General features: G+C 44.7%; 1 protein-coding gene across 1 annotated transcript in view; it reads left to right on the top strand.

Moving 5' to 3' along the window:
• The window catches only part of LOC124551055 (open rectifier potassium channel protein 1), a gene marked incomplete at its 3' end in the record, with an annotated part of 237,323 nt that extends 219,198 nt beyond the window's left edge, over positions 1–18,125 (top strand). The window contains exons 9-10 of the mRNA XM_047125930.1: positions 4,937–5,228; positions 17,904–18,125. Of these exons, the coding sequence (XP_046981886.1) occupies positions 4,937–5,228; positions 17,904–18,125 (514 nt within the window). The remainder of the gene's footprint in view (positions 1–4,936; positions 5,229–17,903) is intronic.
• Positions 18,126–22,534: the final 4,409 nt, after the last annotated feature.

The raw sequence follows: 22,534 nt of genomic DNA, 5'->3' as shown, positions 1-22,534 counted from the left end.
TTTGGCCTGAGACACCGACTTTGCCCCTACTAGTCTACTTTTTATGTCCTCTTTGTTACACGTCTCCCTCCTAAGGCAGTAGAATTCCTTCATTTCATCTATTGCGTGGTTCCCAGTTATTATGTTAAGCTAATCACTCACTATAATTCCTTGCTACTCTTCATAACATAATGTGAGCTCATTAGACAGTTCAGTACGTCCCGAAAATATTACTCACTTTCTCTTGCCACAGCAATATCATCAGCAAACCTTGTCATTACATTTCTTTCGCTCTGAGTTTTAATCCCATTCCAGAATCTTTCTTTTAGTTTCGTCGTTATTCCTTCGCTTTACAAGTAGAACAGCAGGGAAGAAAGAAGACTTCAAACCAAAATGATCCTCATGTAATACATTCTCTATTCTCTTTTAGATTCTTCTACACATTATTCTTGTCAGCTACTTGGATGCTTAGTCTCTTAAGAAGGTATGCAACAGTTATCGAATTTACCTGTCCTTGCCGTCTTCTGGAATGCCGGCAGAGTAACTTGAATAATCGTTAGTTTCCCACTTCCCTAATTGATTCCAGAAATTCTGAAGGAATGTCATCCATCCCTTCAGTGTCGTTTGATAACGAGTCTGTTATGCCCACGTTTATTTCTTCCATCTACATCTACATGACTACTCTGCAATTCACACATAGTTGCTTGACAGAGGGTTCACGGGAACCATTTCTTTACCGGCCTACTTTCGAATAAAGCGTGGGAAAAGTGAACACCAAAATCGTTCCGAGCGGGCTGTGATTTCTCTTATTTTATTACGATAATATGTGGCTGGGAGTCAAGCAAGTACAGTATAGAGCAGAGAAAAAGTGGGAGAAAAATAGGTAGAGGCAATGCACATGAACAGGAAAAAAATCCAGTTCCAGGAAAATGTATGATTATCCACGAAAAAGAGCTTCACAAGCATAGCACGTCAATAATGCGTTCGTTCATCTCTGGTGCTTATACAAGCAGTTATTCGGCTTGGCGTTGATTGAAGAGCTGTTGGATGTTCTCCTGAGAGATATTGTGCCAAATTGTGCCTAATTGGGGCGGTAGATCGTCAAAACCCCGAGCTGGTTGGAGGACAATACTCATAATGCTCTAAACGTCCTCAACTGGGGAGAGATCTGGCGACATTACTCGCCAAGGAAAGGTTTGGCAAGCACGAAGAGAAACAGTAAAAACTCTCGCTGTATACAGGTGGGGACTATTTGGCTGAAATGTAAGCCCAGGATGGCTTCTCATGAAGGGCAACAAACGGGGTGTAGAATATCGTAGACCTACTGCTGTGCTGTTAGGGTGCCACAGATGACAACCAGCTATGAAAAGGAATGGCACCCAGCACTTGACAGGCCTTATGGTGGGCGGCTCTTACATTGGTATCGCACCACTGTCAGAGGCATCTCTACACATCTTTGCTGCTCATCAAGGCTCAGTTCGAAGCGAGACTCATCAATGAAGACAATCCTACTGCAGTCAACGAGACTGCAGGGCAAAGAGGGGTCTGGAGACGCCTCGGACAGCGGTCGCCCTTCATACAGCCCGACAATCAGGAGTGGTGGTCCAGAGTGGCATTTCTTTTCGTAACAGGACCTCTTTGGTTGTAATCCATGGCACCCTTGAGCACAGTGCTATATCCACGATATTCTACGTCTCGTTTTGTTGCCCTTCATGGCAAGCCATCCTGGGCTTGCATTTCAGAAATATAACGACCATCCACTGATTTTCTTCGTCCTTGCCAAACGGTGCCTTGATCAGCAAGGTCGCCAGACCCAATTAAGAACGTTTGGAGCATTATGGGTAAGGCCCACCAACGAGCTCAGGATATTAACGACATAATGCACCAGTTGGACAGAGTTTGGCATGAGGACGTCCAACAACTGTGTCAGTCAGTGCAAAGCCGAAAAACTGCTGGCATAACGGGCAGACACGGATCAACGCTTTACCCACTTGCTCAATTTGTCAAGCTCTTTCTCTTGAGTAAATCATCCAATGTTTCTGCAGTTGTACTCATTTGGTTATGTGTACTTGTACATCACATCTACCGGTTTCCGTCCCAATCAGATAATTCCTTTGAGGTGCGTCGTCTTTTTTGTCTCGGAGTTTACTTATCGGCTTCATCTACATCTGCATCCACATCCATACTCCGCAAACCACCTGACGGTGTGTGGCGGAGGGTACTTTGAGTCCCTTTATCGGTTCTCCCTTCTCTTCCAGTCTCGTATTGTTCGTGGAAAGAAAGATTGTCGGTATGCCTCTGTGTGGGCTCTAATCTCTCTGATTTTATCCTTATGGTCTCTTCGCAAGATATACGTAGGAGGGAGCAATATACTGCTTGACTCCTCGGTGAAGGTATGTTCTCGAAACATAAACAAAAGCCCGTACTGAGCTACTGAGCGTTGCAGAGTCTTCCACTCGAGTTTATCTATCATCTCCGTAGCGCTTTCGCGATTACTAAATGATCCTGTAACGAAGCGCGCTGCTCTCCGTTGGATCTTCTCTATCTCTTCCATCAAACCTATCTGGTACGGATCCCACACTGGTGAGCAATATTCAAGCAGTGGGCGAACAAGTGTACTATAACCTACTTCCTTTGTTTTCGGATTGTATTTCCTTAGGATTCTTCCAATGAATCTCAGTCTGGCATCTGCTTTACCGACGATCAACTTTATATGATCATTCCATTTTAAATCACTCCTAATGCGTACTCCCAGATAATTTATGGAATTACCTGCTTCTAGTTGCTGTCCTGCTATATTGTAGCTATATGATAAAAGATCTTTCTTTCTATGTATTCGCAGCACATTACACTTGTCTACATTGAGATTCAATTGCCATTCCGTGCACCATGCGTCAATTCGTTGCAGATCCTCCTGCATTTCAGTACAATTTTCCATTGTTACAACGTCTCGATATACTACTACAGCATCATCCGCAAAAAGCCTCAGTGCACTTCCGATGTCATCCACAAGGTCATTGTCCGGCCATCCTGATTTAGGTTTTCCGCGATCTCCCTAAATCGCTCCAGGCAAATGCCGGGATGGTTCCTTTCAAAGGGCACGGCCGACTTCCTTCCCCGTCCTTCCCTAATCCGATGGGACCAATGACCTCGCTGTCTGGTCTCCTTCCGCAAAACAACCAACCACAAGGTCATTTATGTATATTGTGAATAGCAACGGTCCTACGACACTCCCCTGCGGCACACCTGACATCACTCTTACTTCGGAAGACTTCTCTCCAATGAGAAATACACGCTGCGTTCTGTTATCTAGGAACTCTTCAATCCAATCACACAATACTTTGTTCATTAAACGACTGTGGGGAACTGTATCGAACGCCTTGCGGAAGTCAAGAAACACGGCATCTGCCTGGGAACCAGTGTCTATGGCCCTCTGAGTCTCGTGGACGAATAGCGCGAGCTGGGTTTCAAACGATCGTCTTTTTCGAAACCCATGCTGATTCCTACAGAGTAGGTTTCTAGTCTCCAGAAAAGTCATTATACTCGAACATAATACGTGTTCCAAAATTCTACAACTGATCGACGTTTGAGATATAGGTCTATAGTTGTGCACATCTGTTCGACGTCCCTTCTTGAAAACGGGAATGACCTGAGCCCTTTGAAACGTCCCCTTAGATAAATTATTGAATTACTGTGCTGGTAAACCCCTTACATTATTTGATTTTCAAACAGCTGAGCAGAACTGAACGTACTCAGATATTTCGCTCTTTACTTATTCTGATCAACACTAAACTCTCAATATTTTTAGCGCAACGCAATCTGACTTTCAAAAATCCCTACAAAAGAATGGCCTATACCTTTCACAAATCACTTACCTCACTAAAATCTTCGTTACTCGAACTACTGCAATATAGTGAGCGCCACTACTGTCAGCTAAATAAAAGATTCAAACTACTGAAGGCACTAACTACTGATAAGCATAGTCAGCAAATGAAAGCTTCTGATAAAGAACAAACAATGTATTTACCTTAATAGTGTTCAAAAGTCATAATATATATATATCAGTTCATGACATGCAGTCTTACAAATTTACTGTCTCTGATGGACACACGTCCAGATCATCCGCTCTCAAAACTCCGCCATCTCTCTCCCCACATCCACCACTGCTGGCGGCTCACCTCCAACTGCGCAACGCTACGCGCTGTTCACATCCAACTGCCCAACACTACAATAGCAAATTCCAACAATGCAAACCAGCCACAGACTGCACACAGCACAGCCAGTGATTTTCATACAGAGCGCTACGTAGCGTTACCAATATAAAAACCGAAACAGCCTACTTACACCTTTTCCAATCCTTTGGAACGCTATGCTCTTCTAGAGACCTACAGTACACCGCTGCAAGTAGGGGGGCAAGTTCCTTCGCATACTGTGTGTAAAATCGAAGTTGTACCCCATCAGGTCCAGCGGCCTTTCCTCTTTTGAGCGATTGTAATTGTTTTTCTATCCCTCTGTCATCTATTTCGACATCTACCATTTTGTCATCTTTGCGACAATCTAGAGAATACGCACAGTGAAAGAGCTGCTTCGGAAGGGAAGTTTGACATACTTTGTTTGGTATGTCAGTGCGCTTGTTTGATAACAGCATGGATACAAATGGTTCAAATGGCTCTGAGCATTATGGGACTTAACTGCTGTGGTCATCAGTCCCCTAGAACTTCGAACTACTTAAACCTAAGCAACCCAAGGACATCACACACATCCATGCCCGAGGCAGGATTTGAACCCGCGACCGTAGCGGTCGCGCGGTTCCCGACTGTAGCGCCTAGAACCGCTCGGCCACTCCGGCCGGCCGTGGATACAGAATAGCGAATTTGACGTGTTTGATCATTAGAGGGGGCCTTCACACTGTGTGGATACTACTGAGTTGGTCAGCTAGCTACATCCGTGTCTGCAGACCGGAGAAGGCGCCGCTGGAGGAGGAGGACTCGCTGCCTCGGCCGGCCACCGCCCCCGCGCCGCCCCCGCAGACGCCGCTGCAGCGCCTCAGCCAGGCGCCGCGGGCGTGGCTGCAGCGCTTGCGGCGCGCCCAGGGCCGCCGCAACACCGACGACGCGGACGTCGACGGCGAGCCGCGCGCCGCCCCCAGGCCGTCACTGCTGAAGCGCATGTCGCTGCCTGCGCCGGACCTGCTGTCCATGCGGCGTGGCAGCTCGCTCATGCCCGAGCCGCAGTACGTCACCATCACCGTGAGTACCCCTTCTCCCGCTTATAAAGAGCTATCACCCACTGCCCTTTAACCCACTCATTCCAGGCAAATAAGTCGCCAACCCCCTGCCGTTTCCCACAGAGTGCGCCGCTGACCGATCTATCTTACAAGGGAACCTCCCCATCGCGCCCAACTCAGATTTAGTTATAAGTTGGCACAGTGGATAGGCCTTGAAAAACTGAACACAGATCAATCGAGAAAACAGGAAGAAGTTGTGTGGAACTATGAAAAAAATAAGCAAAATATACAAACTGAGTAGTCCATGCACAACATAGGCAACATCAAGGATACTGTGAGCTACGGAGCGCCGTGGTCCCGTGGTTAGCGTGAGCAGCTGCGGAACGAGAAGTCCTTGGTTCAAGTCTTTCCTCGAGTGAAAAGTTTAATATTTTATTTTCAGACAATTATTATCTGTCCGTCCGTTCGTCCGATGCGAGGTAACTGCGCCGTAATATTGGGGCGCTACACCTCAACGGGAAAAATTTGAAAACGTTAAAAAGATATGTTTTGACAGAGCACAGGGAAAACCGTGCGACTGTGAAACTGTTGCATTCATTTGTTGCAGTTTATGTGACAAACTCTTATGTTTTCATCACTTTTTTGGGAGTGATTGTCACATCCACAAGAAAACCTAAATCGGGCAAGGTAGAAGAATCTTTTTACCCATTCGCCAAGTGTACAAGTTAGGTGGGTCGACAACATATTCCTGTCATGCGACGCACATGCCGTCACCAGTGTCGTATAGGATATATCAGACGTGTTTTCCTGTGGAGGAATCGGTTGACCTATGACCTTGCGATCAAATGGTTTCGGTTCCCATTGGAGGGGCACGTCCTTTCGTCTACTAATCGCACGGTTTTGCGGTGCGGTCGCAAAACTCAGACACTCTAAACTTATTACAGTGAACAGAGACGTCAATGAACGAACGGACAGATCATAACTTTGCGAAAATAAAGAAAAGTAAACTTTTCACTCGAGGAAAGACTTGAACCAAGGACCTCTCGCTCCGCAGCTGCTCACGCTAACCACGGGACCACGACGCTCCTGCACTCACACTATCCTTGATGTTGCCTATCTTGCGCATGGACTACTCAGTTTGTATATTTTGCTTTTTTTTTCGTAGTTCCACACAAGTTCTTCCTGTTTTCTCAATTGATCTGTGTTCAGTTTTTCAAGGCTTATCCACTGTGCCAACTTATAACTAAATCTGAGAGGGGTGCGATGGGGAGGTTCCCTTGTCAGAGAGCCTGTATAGGGAGAGTGTGGCCAACCGGACGATACGGCGGCCATTTTTCTGCCAAACTGCGCGCGGGACTTTTGAATGGTCAGTAGTGGAGTAGTGGAGTACACACTCACCGAATCAAAAGCACAAGACAATATGGCGAAATAATTCGTTAAATGCCCTTCTTTAGAGCTATAATATACTCATAGTAGCCTACTACGTACAGCACAGGGAAATTTGATACAGTGGCTTTAAAAATTATTCGTTACTTGCATTTACCTCCTTTAAAGTTCGTTTACTAGACATATTGCAACGAAACTAACGTAAATAAAAAAATATAGTGTATAGCATTTGTTTTGTATCGGAAGTGCATAGCGCTAAAGATTTAACGTACCTGTATTACGTCAGATGAATGAAAGTCGTAAGCAGTTGTTTACTTATGACATGCAAAAAGTGTGAGACGTATTAGTACTTCTTGTCACGTCTTCAAACTTTTTGCATTTCACAAGTAAACAACTGCTTACGACTTTCTTTCATATATATATATATATATATATATATATATATATATATATATATAGGGTGTTACAAAAAGGTACGGCCAAACGTTCAGGAAACATTCCTCACACACAGATAAAGAAAAGTTGTTATGTGGACATGTGTCCGGAAACGATTAATTTCCATGTTAGAGCTCATTTTAGTTTCGTCCACCTACGCTCAATGGAGCACGTTATCATGATTTCATACGGGATACTCTACCTGTGCTGCTAGAACATGTGCCTTTACAGGTACGACACAACATGTGGTTCATGCGCGATGGAGCTCCTGCACATTTCAGTCGATGTGTTCGTACGCTTCTCAACAACAGATTCGGTGACCGATGGATTGGTAGAGGCGGACCAATTCCATGGCATCCACGCTCTCCTGACCCCAACCCTCTTGACTTTCATTTATGGGGACATTTGAAAGCTCTTGTCTACGCAACCCCGGTACCAAATGTAGAGACTCTTCGTTCGCGTATTGTGGACGGCTGTGATACAATACGCCATTCTCCAGGGCTGCATCAGGGATTCCATGCGACGGAGGGTGGATGCATGTATCCTCGCTAACGGAGGACATTTTGAACATTTCCTGTAACAAAGTGTTTGAAGTCAGGCTGGTACGTTCTGTTGCTGTGTGTTTCCATTCCATGATTAATATGATTTGAAGAGAAGTAATAAAATGAGCTCTAACATGGAAAGTAAGCGTTTCCGGACACATGTCCACATAACATATTTTCTTTATTTGTGTGTGAGGAACGTTTCCTGAAAGTTTGGCCGCACCTTTTTGTAACACCCTGTATATAGATATATACTGAATACCTCTTGTAGAGCCGGCCGTGGTGGCCGAGCGGTTCTAGGCGCTACAGTCTGGAACCGCGCGACCGCTACGGTCGCACGTTCGAATCCTGCCTCTGGCATGGATGTGTGTGATGTCCTTAGGTTAGTTAGGTTTAAGTAGTTCTAAGTTCTAGGGGACTGATAACCACAGCATTTAAGTCCCATAGTGCTCAGAACCATTTGAACCTCTTGTAGATAACAAACGAAAAAGATTACAAATATCAAGTAATGTTAAATGTAGGCTACTGCAATAACGACCAAATATAACAAGAAAACTACCGTATCCCTTGTACCCCACAGTAAGTACGCCTATTAAAAACTTTCAAGAGTACCTACAATTATTTGCTACGAATAATGTTCCAGCAACCACGACTACTGCGGAAAACGTGCTTACAACTTGCCTGCGTCAACAGTCAGGCAATAATACTGAAACCAAAATAATGCCTAGTGTTCTGATTCGGAACGAAATAAAGTTTGACGCTATAAAGTCGAATGAGCATGACACAACAATTACAGTAACTTTCCGTTTCCAGCAAGGACGTCAGATATTGGCTCCAGAAAAGCTTGTGATGCTACCAGTGTGCACGAACTGTTAAAGAAATAAGAGCTTAAAAATTCAGGATATTGTAATAGGCCTACCTGTTTTGCGTGACTAAAAATATTTTAAAAAAAAACTGCCCACTGCTTTCGTCTTTCTTCATTGCGTGGAAATGCTAACGTGCGAAATCCACCTTCGCCTCTATTGGAACAACCAAATGCATCACAACCTGGCATCGTTTACGAACGTCTGCAGAACGAATTATAGATATCAAAAACAATACTGTACAATTAGTAACGTGTTTCCTTCAAACATGTAGGCCTACCGACTTCATCACAAAACGCTTCATTATTTCAACTCGTATTTAAGATCCCGAACGCTAATTACGTACTAAAAACGATATACAACTAAATCGAACATGCATGCACAACGCATAACAAGCCTCTCAATAATTCAAATACCTTTTAATCGTTTCCAAAAGGCCTCTGAACTTCAACTCAAAAGCACGGCGAACATAGGAAGCGCGAGAGACGTTTGGCAGAAAAATGGCGCCAAAGCTAATCAACCAATCACGGGCAACTTCACCTATGGCCACTCTCTCTGTACACAGGCTCTGTAATCTATCTGTGTGGTCACACTGCTATTGTGTGGCAGACCCTACCTGTGCAGGCGCCTGGCAGTTTTCATTGTGCAAAAACAGAAGGGAAAAGGACAGTGTGTGGTGTGGGGCTCACGCACCCAGACCGTGGACGCAGTGCGGCGGCGCGGTTACTTTAGTCCATTAGAACACTCTTGCAGAAACAACGAAACAAACATGCCAAATTTAAACAGACGCAAAATCCCCAAGATTGGCGATCCTTTACAGAAGCTCGAAACTTAGCGCGGAGTTAATTGCGAGACGCCCCCAATAGTTTCCGCAACGAAAATTTGTTTCGAAACCTGGCAGAAAATCCAAAGAGATTCTGGTCGTATGTGAAGTATGTTAGCGGCAAGAAACAATCAGTGCCTTCTCTGTGCGATAACAATGGAGATACTATCCAAGACAGTGCTGCCAAAGCAGATTTACTAAACATAGCCTTCCGAAATGCCTTCACAAAATAAGACGAAGCAAATATTCCAGAATTCGAATCGAGAACAACATGAGTAACGTAGAAGTGAAGCAACTCAAATCCCTTAATAAAAGCAAGTCTTCTGGTCCAGACTGTATACCAATTAGGTTCCTTTCGGAGTATCCTGATGCATTAGCTCCATACTTAACAATCATATACAACCGTTCGTTCGACGAAAGATCCGTACCCAAAGATTGGAAAGTTGCACAGGTCACACAAATATTCAAGAAAGGTAGTAGGAGTAATCCACTAAATTACAGGCCCATATCGCTAACGTCGATTTGCAGCAGGATTTTAGAACATATGTTGTGTTCGAACATTATGAATTACCTCGAAGGAAATGCTCTATTGACACACAGTCAACATTGGTTTAGAAAACATCATTCCTGTGAAACACAACTAGCTCTTTATTCACATAAAGTGCTGAGTGCTATTGACAAGGGATTTCAGATCGATTCCGTATTCCTGGATTTCCAAAAGGCTTTTGACACTGTACCCCACAAGCGGCTCGTAGTAAAATTGCGTGCTTATAGAATATAGCCTCAGTTATGTGACTCGATTGACGATTTCCTGTCAGAGAGGTCACAGTTCGTAGTAATCGACGTAAAGTCATCGAGTAAAACACAAATGATTTCAGGTGTTCCCCGAGGTAGTCTTATAGGCCCTTTGCTGTTCCTTATCTGTATAAACGATTTGGGAGGCAATCTGAGCAGCCGTCTTTTGTTGTTTGCAGATGACACTGTCGTTTATCGACTAATAAAGTCATCAGAAGATCCAAACAAACTGCAAAACGATTTACAAAAAATATCTGACTGGTGCGAAAAGTGGCAGTTGACCCTAAATAACGAAAAGTGAGAGGTCATCCACATGAGTGCTAAAAGGAACTCGTTAAACTTCGGTTACACGACAAATCAGTCTAATCTAAAAGCTGTAAATTCAACTAAATACATAGGTATTACAATTACGAACAACTTAAATTGGAAAGAACACATAGAAAATGTTGTGGGGAAGTCTAACCAAAGGCTGCGTTTTATTGTCAGGACACTTAGAAAATGTAGCGGACTTACGAAGGAGACTGCCTACACTACGCTTGTCCGTCCTCTTTTAGAATACTGCTGCGCGGTGTGGGATCCTTACCAGGCAGGACTGACGGAGTACATTGAAAATGTTCAAAGAAGGGCAGCACACTCTGTACTATCGCGAAATATGAGAGAGAGTGTCACAGAAATGATACAGGATTTGGGCTGGAAATCATTAAAAGAAAGGCGTTTTTCGTCGTCAATCACCAGCTTTCTCCTCCGAATGCGAAAATATTTTGTTGTGACCGACCTACATAGGGCGGAACGACCACCACGATCAAATAAGGGAAATCAGAGCTCGTAGGGAAAGATATAGGTGTTCATTCTTTCCGCGCGCTATACAAGATTGGAATAATAGAGAATTGTGAAGGTGGTTCGATGAACCCTCTGCCAGGCACTTAAATATGATTTGCAGAGTATCCATGTAGATGTAGATTACCTCCACCTATCTGTGAACTCGTTGCAGCAGATCGCTGGTAGGAAAGCCGAGCAGAAACCTACCATACTGCAACTCGCACCAGGACAATGTAACTGTTCCAAGAATAGGGAAAAGTCTTAATTTTGTATGAAAGGTGGAAATAATGGTAAAATTCGGTATATTCTGAACCTTGATAATGGTCACATGCACTGCCAAGCCCGCGGTAATCTTAGCACAGTCATGCAGAATCCCTTTCATTCACGTTAGCAAGTTTATGGTAACGTATTTCCCGAAATCTTAGCAGCTACTAAGGACCGATTGTTCTTAAATGAAAATGATCAACCGGCTGGAGTGGCCGAGCGGTTCTAGGCGCTACAGTCTGGAACTGCGCGACCGTTACGGTCGCAGGTTCGAATCCTGAATCGGGCATGGATGTGTGTGATGTCTTTAGGTTAGTTAGGTTTAAGTAGTTCTAAGTTCTATGGGAGTGATGACCTCAGAAGTTAAGTCCCATAGTGCTCAGAGCCATTTGAACCATTTTGAAAATGCTCGCCATACTATCAAGTTTATCGGTGTCTAGTGACTTTTTAGTTACCGATCTGCTCAATATGTCATGCAGGATTACTGTCTTTTTTCATACACAAAATTACTTAAAAAGTCCATACTTTCTAAAAAAAATCACCGGAATAAATAAGCCTTCACTTTAAAACACTTTTGAAACATGTAGGAGAACTACATTCTGCGAATTACAACTTCCTTCGGAGCTCATACTACACACGGCCGTACCATTGAAAGGCTGGGCTCAAACTACTTTAGACTGCTGTAAGCATTCTCTATCTCCAGGAGAAAAGACGCACGAAGAACACTCGATTGTGATTGGTCGATTTTCCTTAAGGGCAACAAAAAAGCATTATTCTCCCGCGTTAGTCCGCGCTTTTCATGACTAACCAATCAACAAATAACACACTTTCGACCTGTACTTTTTCCCGAAATAAATATTTAACTCTAAGGCGCTGCAGTCATGGACTGTGCGTCTGGTCCCGGAGGAGGTTCGAGTCCTCCCTCGGGCATGGGTGTGTGTGTTTGTCCTTCGGATAATTAACGTTAAGTAGTGTGTAAGCTTAGGGACTGATGACCTTAGCAGTTAAGTCCCATAAGATTTCACACACATTAGAACATTAGAAATATTTAACATTCTGATATTTTGTTTATATTTTACGTTATTAACTATTTTCATTTGCACTCGAATTAGCTTTCCTTTTATCATAAACGTACTGAACATATTATGATGCAAAATTCCCCATCGCCTGCATTCACACTCTCTTAAATGTTTCTCACGCTAGTTCGTACAGCGTTTATCAGTAGAACAATGATCTACATATTTACTTTAGACCACATTCACGCATCATTCACACTACTAAAAGCATATAGAAAACTGTAAAAACGTTGTTGTTGTTGTGGTCTTCATTCCTGAGACTGGTTTGATGCAGCTCTCCATGCTACTCTATCCTGTGCAAGCTTCTTCATCTCCCAGTACCTACTGCAACCTACATCCTTCTGAATTTGCTTAGTGTATTCATCTCTTGGTCTCCCTCTACGATTTTTACCCTCCACGGTGCCCTCCAATGCTAAATTTGTGATCCCTCGATGCCTCAAAACATGTCCTACCAACCGATCCCTTCATCTAGTCAAGTTGTGCCACAAACTCCTCTTCTCCCCAATCCTATTCAATACCTCCTCATTAGTTACGTGATCTACCCACCTTATCTTCAGCATTCTTCTGTAGCACCACATTTCGAAAGCTTCTATTCTCTTCTTGTCCAAACTAGTTATCGTCCATGTTTCACATCCATACCTGGCTACACTCCACACAAATACTTTCATAAACGACTTCCTGACACTTAAATCTATACTCGATGTTAACAAGTTTCTCTTCTTGAGAAACGCTTTCCTTGCCATTGCCAGTCTACATTTTATATCCTCTCTACTTCGACCATCATCGGTTATTTTACTCCCTAAATAGCAAAACTCCTTTACTACTTTAAGTGTCTCATTTCCTAATCTAATTCACTCAGCATCACCCGACTTAATTTGACTACATTCCATTATCCTCGTTTTGCTTTTGTTGATGTTCATCTTATATCCTCCTTTCAAGACACTGTCCATTCCGTTCAACTGCTCTTGTAAATAAACCAAAAATCCTTCAAGAAATAAACATAACAATGCACAAAATCATTCTCTTGACTTGTTTCTTCAATGTATTTGAGCACTACTGTCCTCTAGCAGATGAAAACTAGAACTACGTACTCGACTGAACCCACTTCGGACCATCTGTCACTGTACACGCATTGAGTCCGTCTCCCAATACACAGGCTCTAGACAGGAGCTATATAAGGCGCCACGCCTTATCGGCTAGTATAAAATTATGGATGGACAGTGAAACGTATAACAACATGTTTAGCGTTACTTCACCCGCACATTGAAAAAGAAGACACAAGTGTGCGAAAATTTATTCTCTTCTACTTGGTCCTCTAATGACGGGTCATTAACATACAGGAATGTGGGAGTATATAGCCCACATCGTCCGTGGAAAAACTGGAGAACTTCGGTTTCTTTTATTTCATTCCACTCCACTTGTATGTCGCAGTAAACGTAAAACATTGATCTTGTTCGTAACCTCTTCATGCGTAGTATACTGAAGCGCCAAGGAAACTGGTATAGATAGACATGCGTATTCCAATACATAGATATGTAAACAGGCAGAATACGGCGCTGCGGACGGCAACGCCTATGTAAGACAACAAGTGTCTGGCGCAGTTGTTGATTGGTTACTGCTGCTGCACTGGCAGGTTATCAAGAGTTTGAACATGGTGCTATAATCGACCCACGGGCGATGGGACACAGCATCTCCGAGGTAGCGATGAAGTGGGGATTTTCCCGTACGACCATTTCACGAATGTACGGTGAATATCAGGAACCCGGTAATGCATCAAATCTGCGACATCGCTGAGGCTGGAAAAAGATCCTCCAAAAACGGGATCAACAACGACTGAAGAGATTCATTCAACGTGACAGAAGTGCAACTCTACCACAAATTGCTAAGAATTTCATTGCTGGGCCATCAAAGAGTGTCACCGTGCGAACCATTCAACGAAACATCATCGATATGGGCTTTCGGGGCCGAAGGCCCACTTGCGTACCCCTGATGACTGCACAATACAAAGTTTTAAACCTCGCCTGGGCTCATAAACACAGACATTGGACTGTTGCTGACTGGAAACATGGTGTCTGGACGGACGTGTCTCGTTTCAAATTGTATCGAGCGAATGGACGTATATGGATGGGTATTGAGACAACCTCACGAATCCATGGACCCTGCATGTCAGCAGAGGACTGTTCAAGCTGGTGGAGGCACTGTAATGGTGTGGGGCGTGTGAAATTGGAGTGATACGGGACTCCTGATACATGTAGATACGACTCTGACAGGTGAAACGTACGTAAGCATCCTGTCTGATCCTGTGCATCCTTTCACGTCCATTGTGCATTCAGACGGACTTGGGCAATTCCAGCAGGACAATGCGACCCCCCACGCGTCCAGAATTCCTACAGAGTGACTCCAGGAACATTCTTCTGAGATTAAAGACGTCCGCTGGCCACCAAACTCCCCAGTCAGGAACATTATTGAGCATATCTGAGATGGCCTCAACGTGCTGTTCAGAAGAGATCTCGACCCCCTCGTGCTCTTATGGACAGACAGCCCTGCAGGATTCATGGTGTCAGTTCCCACCACCACTACTTCAGAGATTAGTCAAGTGTAAGCCACATCATATTGCGGCGCTTCTGTGTGCTCGCGGGGGCCGTACACGATATTACGGAGGTGTACCAGTTTCTTTGGCTCTTCAGTGTGACCGAAGCGTGGGTGGTTTTGCATATTGACGGTGCCGTCACAAACCCAGAAAAATTCTATAAATAATCAAAACATATGGTCAGTGACTGTCTGCGTGTTTTTATTCCACTTAGAGGAAATGAAAACGCCGTACTAAGATTGAAAGGGAACCAAATTTTACTTTATTTTTGACTTAACATCTAACATTCTGCGTGGTGTCTGTCGGTTCTATATCGTGCCTCCCTACCACTTTCGCGCAACGACGCTCTGAGCGTGTTTTTTAGGGAATTGACTAGTTTGAACCTGGGACCTGTTGCTGGTAAGGAGACGCCAGACCACACATGACATGCAGAGTTCAGAAGACTTCAGTGAGACTAGCGATGATATAACCAAATACTTAATGATTTCAGCGTCAGCTCCACTGCACTCCCTGTAAAATAATCTTAATACTAACTAAATTTAGTAGAAGGGGTTCAAGGCTTTCCTATTTTTAGTTAGCTGGTAAAACAACGTCGAAAAAGCAAAGTTTACCATTGTAAATTCTATTCTACTCACAAAACATTGTTTATAAATTGCACTATTGATAAAAGGAAATGTTTTAATACAGGATGGTAAAAACCAACTGCGTTCAACAAAAATGTGAATGAATATTCCCTGAATGGGTTTCCAAGTTCTACAATGGATCGAAGGATAACCTATGCAATATCACATCTATAATCTAGGTTTAAATTAAGTTTCACAAAAGAGAAAACTAACAAAATGGTCTACAGTGACCCTCAATTATCTTTAATTACTTACCTAACTTGTCGTAAATTACAGTGGCTGATGTGGCTTCTCAATAACTACATAACAGAAAAATCATCGCGTTTCAGATTTTTACTTCAAGTGGCAAATGTGGACACCATGAGCATTAATTGACGATCGACACTAGTATTGCGCAAAAAAAGGGGGGGGGGGGGGGGTAACAGATGAGACTTCTGCAGTTCTGAGTGAAGCTTTATGCGCTGTTATGCGGCATCGCGTGCATTCATTACCTTGTCGGTGTTCGTCAGGGGGCGGCGAGCAGCACAGCTCCGCTTACCTCGCCGTCTCGGAAGCAACTCTCTCCTTACTTCTCCTTACTACAATTTTCCGAAGCTGATTTAAAAAAACTATCTGGCTGTGTTTTCATCTGACCAATCAGGGTCTCAATGTTAACCTTAAGCTCTGCCTACAAAAATTCTGTCTATCTAATGAGAAACGTTATACTTTTCGTGGTGGGGCAATGTTTTTAAAGTTTGCAACGTAACAGAGACGCGAAAAAGTCTCACGCTAAAACTTGCGGCTGGGGTGGTCCTTTTGTTGTTATCGTAACATCTATACTGTTCTTCTGGAGGGCTCTATCTTTTAACATGGGCTGGGGGATGGTCCTGACGTAATAGAGACGCGAAAAAATCTCACGCTAAAACTTGCGGCTGGGGTGATCCTTTTAGTGTTATCGTAAGATCTATACTGTTCTTCTGGAGGGCTCTAGCTTTTAACATGGGCGGGGGGGGGGGGGGGGGGGGGGGTCCTAGCGGTTAGCTGGTGACGTGGGTGTCTCGTACCTTATCGTAGCGCCTTCCAGCTGAACACGGTTCTGCTCTCGGCTTCTGTTCTCGTTTCTCCACTCGGAACTGCGTCTGTCTCACGGTGGGAAGGTATGACATGCATTTAGGCATTCTTGTGTTAGCTGTGGTATTCCATTTGCTCACTCGTTACTCGTATTACTTTGGTTAATTTAATGTCACGATTTATTCGGAGCTATGTGACATACTACTGGATTTGCTTATCATGTCAGAGTTTTTCATGGAAGGTGTTGGATTTGCCTGACACCTTACAAACACATTAGTAATTTAAAGTTGACTACCTTTTATATGATAATTTCATATACCCAGCAAGGCTTTTGCTGCAGATACTAGGCTTAAGTATTAAGACAGTACTTTACCAATTTGGTAACCACAAAAAGAGGTTATACATGTGAAAATATGTGTATTGAGCTGTTTCAAAATATATTTATTTACGGAACACATCACACACTCCTGTAGATTCGCTCTCTTTTTCTCCGTATTTTCATTTTTAGAATTGAAAGCCCACTGCTAGCAAATACTAGCGTCAAAATCGTTGGGAAACTTAGTATCATTCTCGTGAATGGCCTACAAATTCTGTTTTATTCTGTACACTGGCTCTCGCTGATGACTTGTCCTTTGTGAAATGAAACTACGAGCGATTAGGTAGTTGACATAATTATAAAAAAAATTTCACATCTGGAACATCGAGAGAGCTATTATTAACCCATATCATATCTTCAGTGTGTATTGCTGGGGAAGATATAATAGCTTTACCACTGTGGTAATTGTCAGTGTTATTTTGTTTTCATACTTGATTGTAGTTTTCATAGTAGTGGAAACTCACGTTACAGCAAGGTAAATCACAATGAAAGAATTTTTTAATAAACAAATGTGGCGAAACGTTAACAGAAACGGCGTTCGCCGTCTTGTCAAACTTTTTGTCAATCACAATTTCTCTCAAACACGATCGGTGCTTGACAAACAAGTCAAACTGCAATGTACACTGCCAAATATTTGACAAAGACAAAATGCTTGATCGTTTACGGGGGCCTTTAGACTCTTCGTCACCTTACCCTACCTTCCCCTCTCAAACACGATCGGTGCTTGACAAACACGTCAAACTGAAATGTACACAGTCAAATATTTGACAAAGTTTGACAAAATGCTTTATGGGGGCTTTTAGACCGTCACTATACTCTACCTTCCCCTTTTGTCAAACACGATCGGTGCTTGACAAACGCGTCAAACCTCGATGTATATAGTCAAATATTTGATAAAGTTAAGTTTGACAAAATGCTTTACGGAGACCTTTAGACTCTTCGTCACCTTACCCTACCTTCTCCCACGAGAGAAAGCCAGTCCGTCCCGAATGGCTGGTCTGGATTGGTACCCTCCGCCGGTGAAGGTCGCTGAAGGGTTGCCGGCTGTTGCGCAGGGCGCGGCGCAGGCCCGCGGCCACACGGAGCACATGGGCAGCGTGCTGGAGGAGACGTCCCTGGCGGACTTCCTGCGCGCGCTCTCCTCCGTGCACGACCGGTTCGCGGTCGCCGGCATCGCCGACGAGTCTCCGGGCTGCCGGAAGCGGCGCAAGATGGGCACCGCGTCGCTCACGCCGCCGCTGCTCCACCACTCCCTGCAGTCGCTGCACTCGCCGGCGCCGGCGCCGCCGCCGCCCCCGCCGCCGACGCTGCCGCCCGCTGCCCACCTGCGGCGCGGCTCGCTCTGGCCGACGCCCGCTCAAGGTACGTACGTCGGGTCGCAAGCCGAGCGCATCTGCCACAATCTCCGACGCCGCCTTCCATTTCATTCACAGGCGAACCGTCACACTTTATACAGGGTGGTCCATTGATAGTGACCGGGCCAAATATCTCACGAAATAAGCATCAAACCAAAAAAGTACAAAGAACGAAACTCGTCTAGCTTGAAGGGGTAAAACCAGATGGCGCTATGGTTGGCCCGCTACATGGCGCTGCCATAGGTCAAACGGATATCAACTGCATTTATTTAAATAGGAACCCCCATTTTTATTACATATTCGTGTAGTACGTAAAGAAATATGAATGTTGAAACTTCCTGGCAGATTAAAACTGTGTGCCCGACCGAGACTCGAACTCGGGACCTTTGCCTTTCGCGGGCAAGTGCTCCACCATCTGAGCTACCGAAGCACGACTCACGCCCTGTCCCACAGCTTCACTTCTGCCAGTATCTCGTCTCCTACCTTCCAAACTTTACAGAAGCTCTCCTGCGAACCTTGCAGAACTAGCACTCCTGAAAGAAAAGATATTGCGGAGACATGGCTTAGCCACAGCCTGGGGGATGTTTCCAGAATGAGATTTTCACTCCGCAATATCCTTTCTTTCAGGAGTGCTAGTTCTGCAAGGTTCGCAGGAGAGCTTCTGTAAAGTTTGGAAGGTAGGAGACGAGATACTGGCAGAAGTGAAGCTGTGGGACCGGGCGTGACTCGTGCTTCGGTAGCTCAGATGGTGGAGCACTTGCCCGCGAAACGCAAAGGTCCCGAGTCTCGGTCGGGCACACAGTTTTAAACTGCCAGGAAGTTTCATATCAGCGCACACTCCGCTCCAGAGTGAAAATCTCATTCTGTTAATATGAATGTTGTTGGACCACTTTTTTCGCTTTGTGATAGATGGCGCTGTAATAGTCAGAAACATATGGCTCACAATTTTAGACGAACAGTTGGTAACAGTTAGGTTTTTTAAATTAAAATACAGAGCGTAGGTACGTTTGAACATTTTATTTCGGTTCTTCCAATATGATGCATGTACCTTTGTGAACTTATCATTTCTGAGAACGCATGCTGTTACATCGTGATTATCTGTAAATACCACATTAATGCAATAAATGTTCAAAATGATGTCCGTCAACCTCAATGCATTTGGCAATACGTGTAACGACATTCCTCTCAACAGCGAGCGGTTCGCCTTCCGTAATGTTCGCACATGCATTGACAATTCGCTGACGAATGTTGTCAGGCGTTGTCGGTGGATCACGATAGGAAATATCCTTCAACTTTCCCCACAGAAAGAAATCCGGGGACGTCAGATCCGGTGAACGTGCGGGCCATGGTATGGTGCTTCGTCGACCAATCCACCTGTCATGAAATATGCTATTCAATAGCACTTCAACCGCATGCGAGCTTTGTGCCGAACATCCATCATGTTGGAAGTATATCGCCATTCTGTCATGCAGTGAAACATCTTGTAGTAACATCGGTAGAACATTACGTAGGAAATCAGCATACATTGCACCATTTAGATTGCCATTGATACAATGGGGGCCAATTATCCTTCCTCCCATAATGCCGCGCCATACAGTAACCCACCAAGTATTGAATAGCATATTTCATGACAGGTGGATTGAGGTTGACGGACACATTTTGAGCATTTATTGCATTAATGGGGTATTTACAGATAATCACACTGTAACAACATGCGCTCTCAGGAATGATAAGTTCACAAAGTTACATATATCACACTGGAACAACCTAAGTTTTGTATTTTAATTTAAAAAAACCTACCTGTTACCAACTGTTCATCTAAAATTGTGAGCCAATGTTTGTGACTATTACAGCGTCATCTATCACAAAGCCAAAAAAGTGGTCCAACTAAAACATTCATATTTATTTACGTACAACACGAATGTGTGATAAAAACTGGGGGTTCCTATATAAAAAACGCAGTTGTTATCAGTTTGACCTATGGCAGCGCCATGTAGCGGGACAACCATAGCGCCATCACGTTTCCCCCTTCAAGCTATACGAGTTTAATTCTTTCTAGTTTTTTCGTTTACGCTTATTTCGTGATATATTTGGCCCGGTCACTGTCAATGGACCACCCTGTATACGGGGTGCAAAAACTTAAAAAGATATAGAGGATGCTCCACTGAACCGTTTGAGGTAGGGAACCTGGGGTCAGAGAAGAAACCTTAAGGAGATAAAAAGAAATATAATCACTTTACTGTGTACTTTTGTATTTATATTAGTTACAGTTAACTGCAAATACCATCACTGATACAAGTAAAGTAGCAGTTGTTCTGTATCTTACAAAACGTGCTGAAACTGACGGCTGTCAACCTCAATGACGCACCCTGACAAATATACCTCGTCTGTTTCGAAGCACATCACAGGCAGCTGCAATTATGGCAGCTAATTCCATCTCCCTATCCCCTGGGGTCTCATACACAAGTGACTTTAGGTATCCCCACACCAAATAAATAAATAAATTTTCAAATGTATGAGAATTCCTAACGGCCCAAACTGCTGAGGTCATTGGTCCCTAGTTCTCCGTCTTCAGGCCACAAGTGGCCCATCGGGACCATCCGACCGCCGTGTCATCCTCAGTTGAGGATGCAGATAGGAGGGGCGTGTGGTCAGCACACGACTCTCCCGGTCGTTATGATGGTTTTCTTCGACCGGAGCCGCTACTGTTCGGTCGAGTAGCTCCTCAATTGGCAACATGAGGCTGAGTGCACCCCGAAAAATGGCAACAGCGCATGGCGGCCGGATGGTCACCCATCCAAGTGCCGGCCACGGCCGACAACGCTTAACTAAGGTGATCTCACGGGAACCGGTGTATCCACTGCAGCAAGGCCATTGCCTCATCGGTCCCTAGACTAACTCAATACGTAAGTTAGTTCAACTTGTACTAAGAACAACACACACACACACACACACACACACACACACACACACACACACACACACCCATGCCCAAGGGAGGACTCTAACCTCCAGCGGGAGGGGCCTCGCAAACCGTGACATGGAGGCTTAAACCACGTGGTCACTCGGCGCGAGCATAGCGAATAATTGAGGGGATTCAGGTCAGGTGATCTCGCAGGCCATGGAATGGGACCTCCCCTTCCAATCAGCGACTAGGAAATACACCACCGAGATGGTTGCGGACATCCACAATAAAGTGAGGTGGTGCGCCGTCATGTTGCATCCACGTCTCTCACGTACACCCGAGCGTATATGCTCCGACAACTCGAGTAGAACTCTTTGCACGAGCCTCAATGACAGGTGACCATTCAGATGGCCAGGTAGAAGTCCATTGTCACCTACAATGCCGGCTCAAGTATTCACAGCAAAACGTACACTGTGATCAAAAGTATCAGGACGTCTGGCTGCAAATGACTTAAAAGTTGCCGGCCGTGGTGGTCTCGCGGTTCTAGGCGCTCAGTCCGGAGGCGCGCGACTGCTACGGTCGCAGGTTGGAATCCTGCCTCGGGCTTGGATGTGTGTGATGTCTTTAGGTTAGTTAGGTTTAAGTAGTTCTAAGTTCTAGGGGACTGATGACCACAGATGTTAAGTCCCATAGTGCTCAGAGCCATTTGAACCATTTTGAACTTAAAAGTTCGTTGCGCCCTCCAACGGTAATGCTGGAATTCAATATGCTGTTGGTCCACCCTTGGCCTTGATGACAGCTTCCACTCTAGCAGGCATACGTTTAGTCAGGTGCTGGAAGGTTTCTTAGGGAGTGGCAGCCAATTCTTCACAGAGTGCTGTACTGAGGAGAGGTATCGATGTCGCTTGGTGAGGCCTGGCACGAAGTCAGCGTTCCAAAACATCCCAAAGGTGTTCTATAGTGTTCAGATCAGAACTCTGTGCAGGCCAGTCCATTACAGGGATGTTATTGTAGTCTAACCACTCCGCCACAGGCCGTGCATTATGAGCAGGTGCTCGATCGTGTTGAAAGATGCAATCGCCATCCCCGAATTGCTCTTCAACACTGGGAAGCAAGTAGGTACTTAAAACATCAATGTAGGCCTGTGCTGCGATAGTGCCACGCTAAACAACAAGGGGTGTAAGCTCCCTCAATGAAAAACGCAACCACCCATAACACCTCCGCCTCCGTATTTTACTGTTGTCAATACACACGCTGGCGGATGACGTTCAACAGACATTCGCCATATCCACACCCTGCTATCGGATCGCCACATTTGTGTACCGTGATTCGTCACTCCACACAACGTTTTTCCACTGTTCAATCGTCCAACGTTTACGCTCCTTACACAATGCGAGGCGTCGTTTGGCATTTACCGGCGCGCCGG

This window comes from Schistocerca americana, chromosome 9 (assembly GCF_021461395.2).
Source record: "Schistocerca americana isolate TAMUIC-IGC-003095 chromosome 9, iqSchAmer2.1, whole genome shotgun sequence".
Taxonomy (NCBI): Eukaryota; Metazoa; Arthropoda; class Insecta; order Orthoptera; family Acrididae; genus Schistocerca; species Schistocerca americana.
The sequence above is the reverse complement of the archived record's forward strand: the minus strand, read 5'-3'. Positions and strand labels throughout refer to the sequence as shown.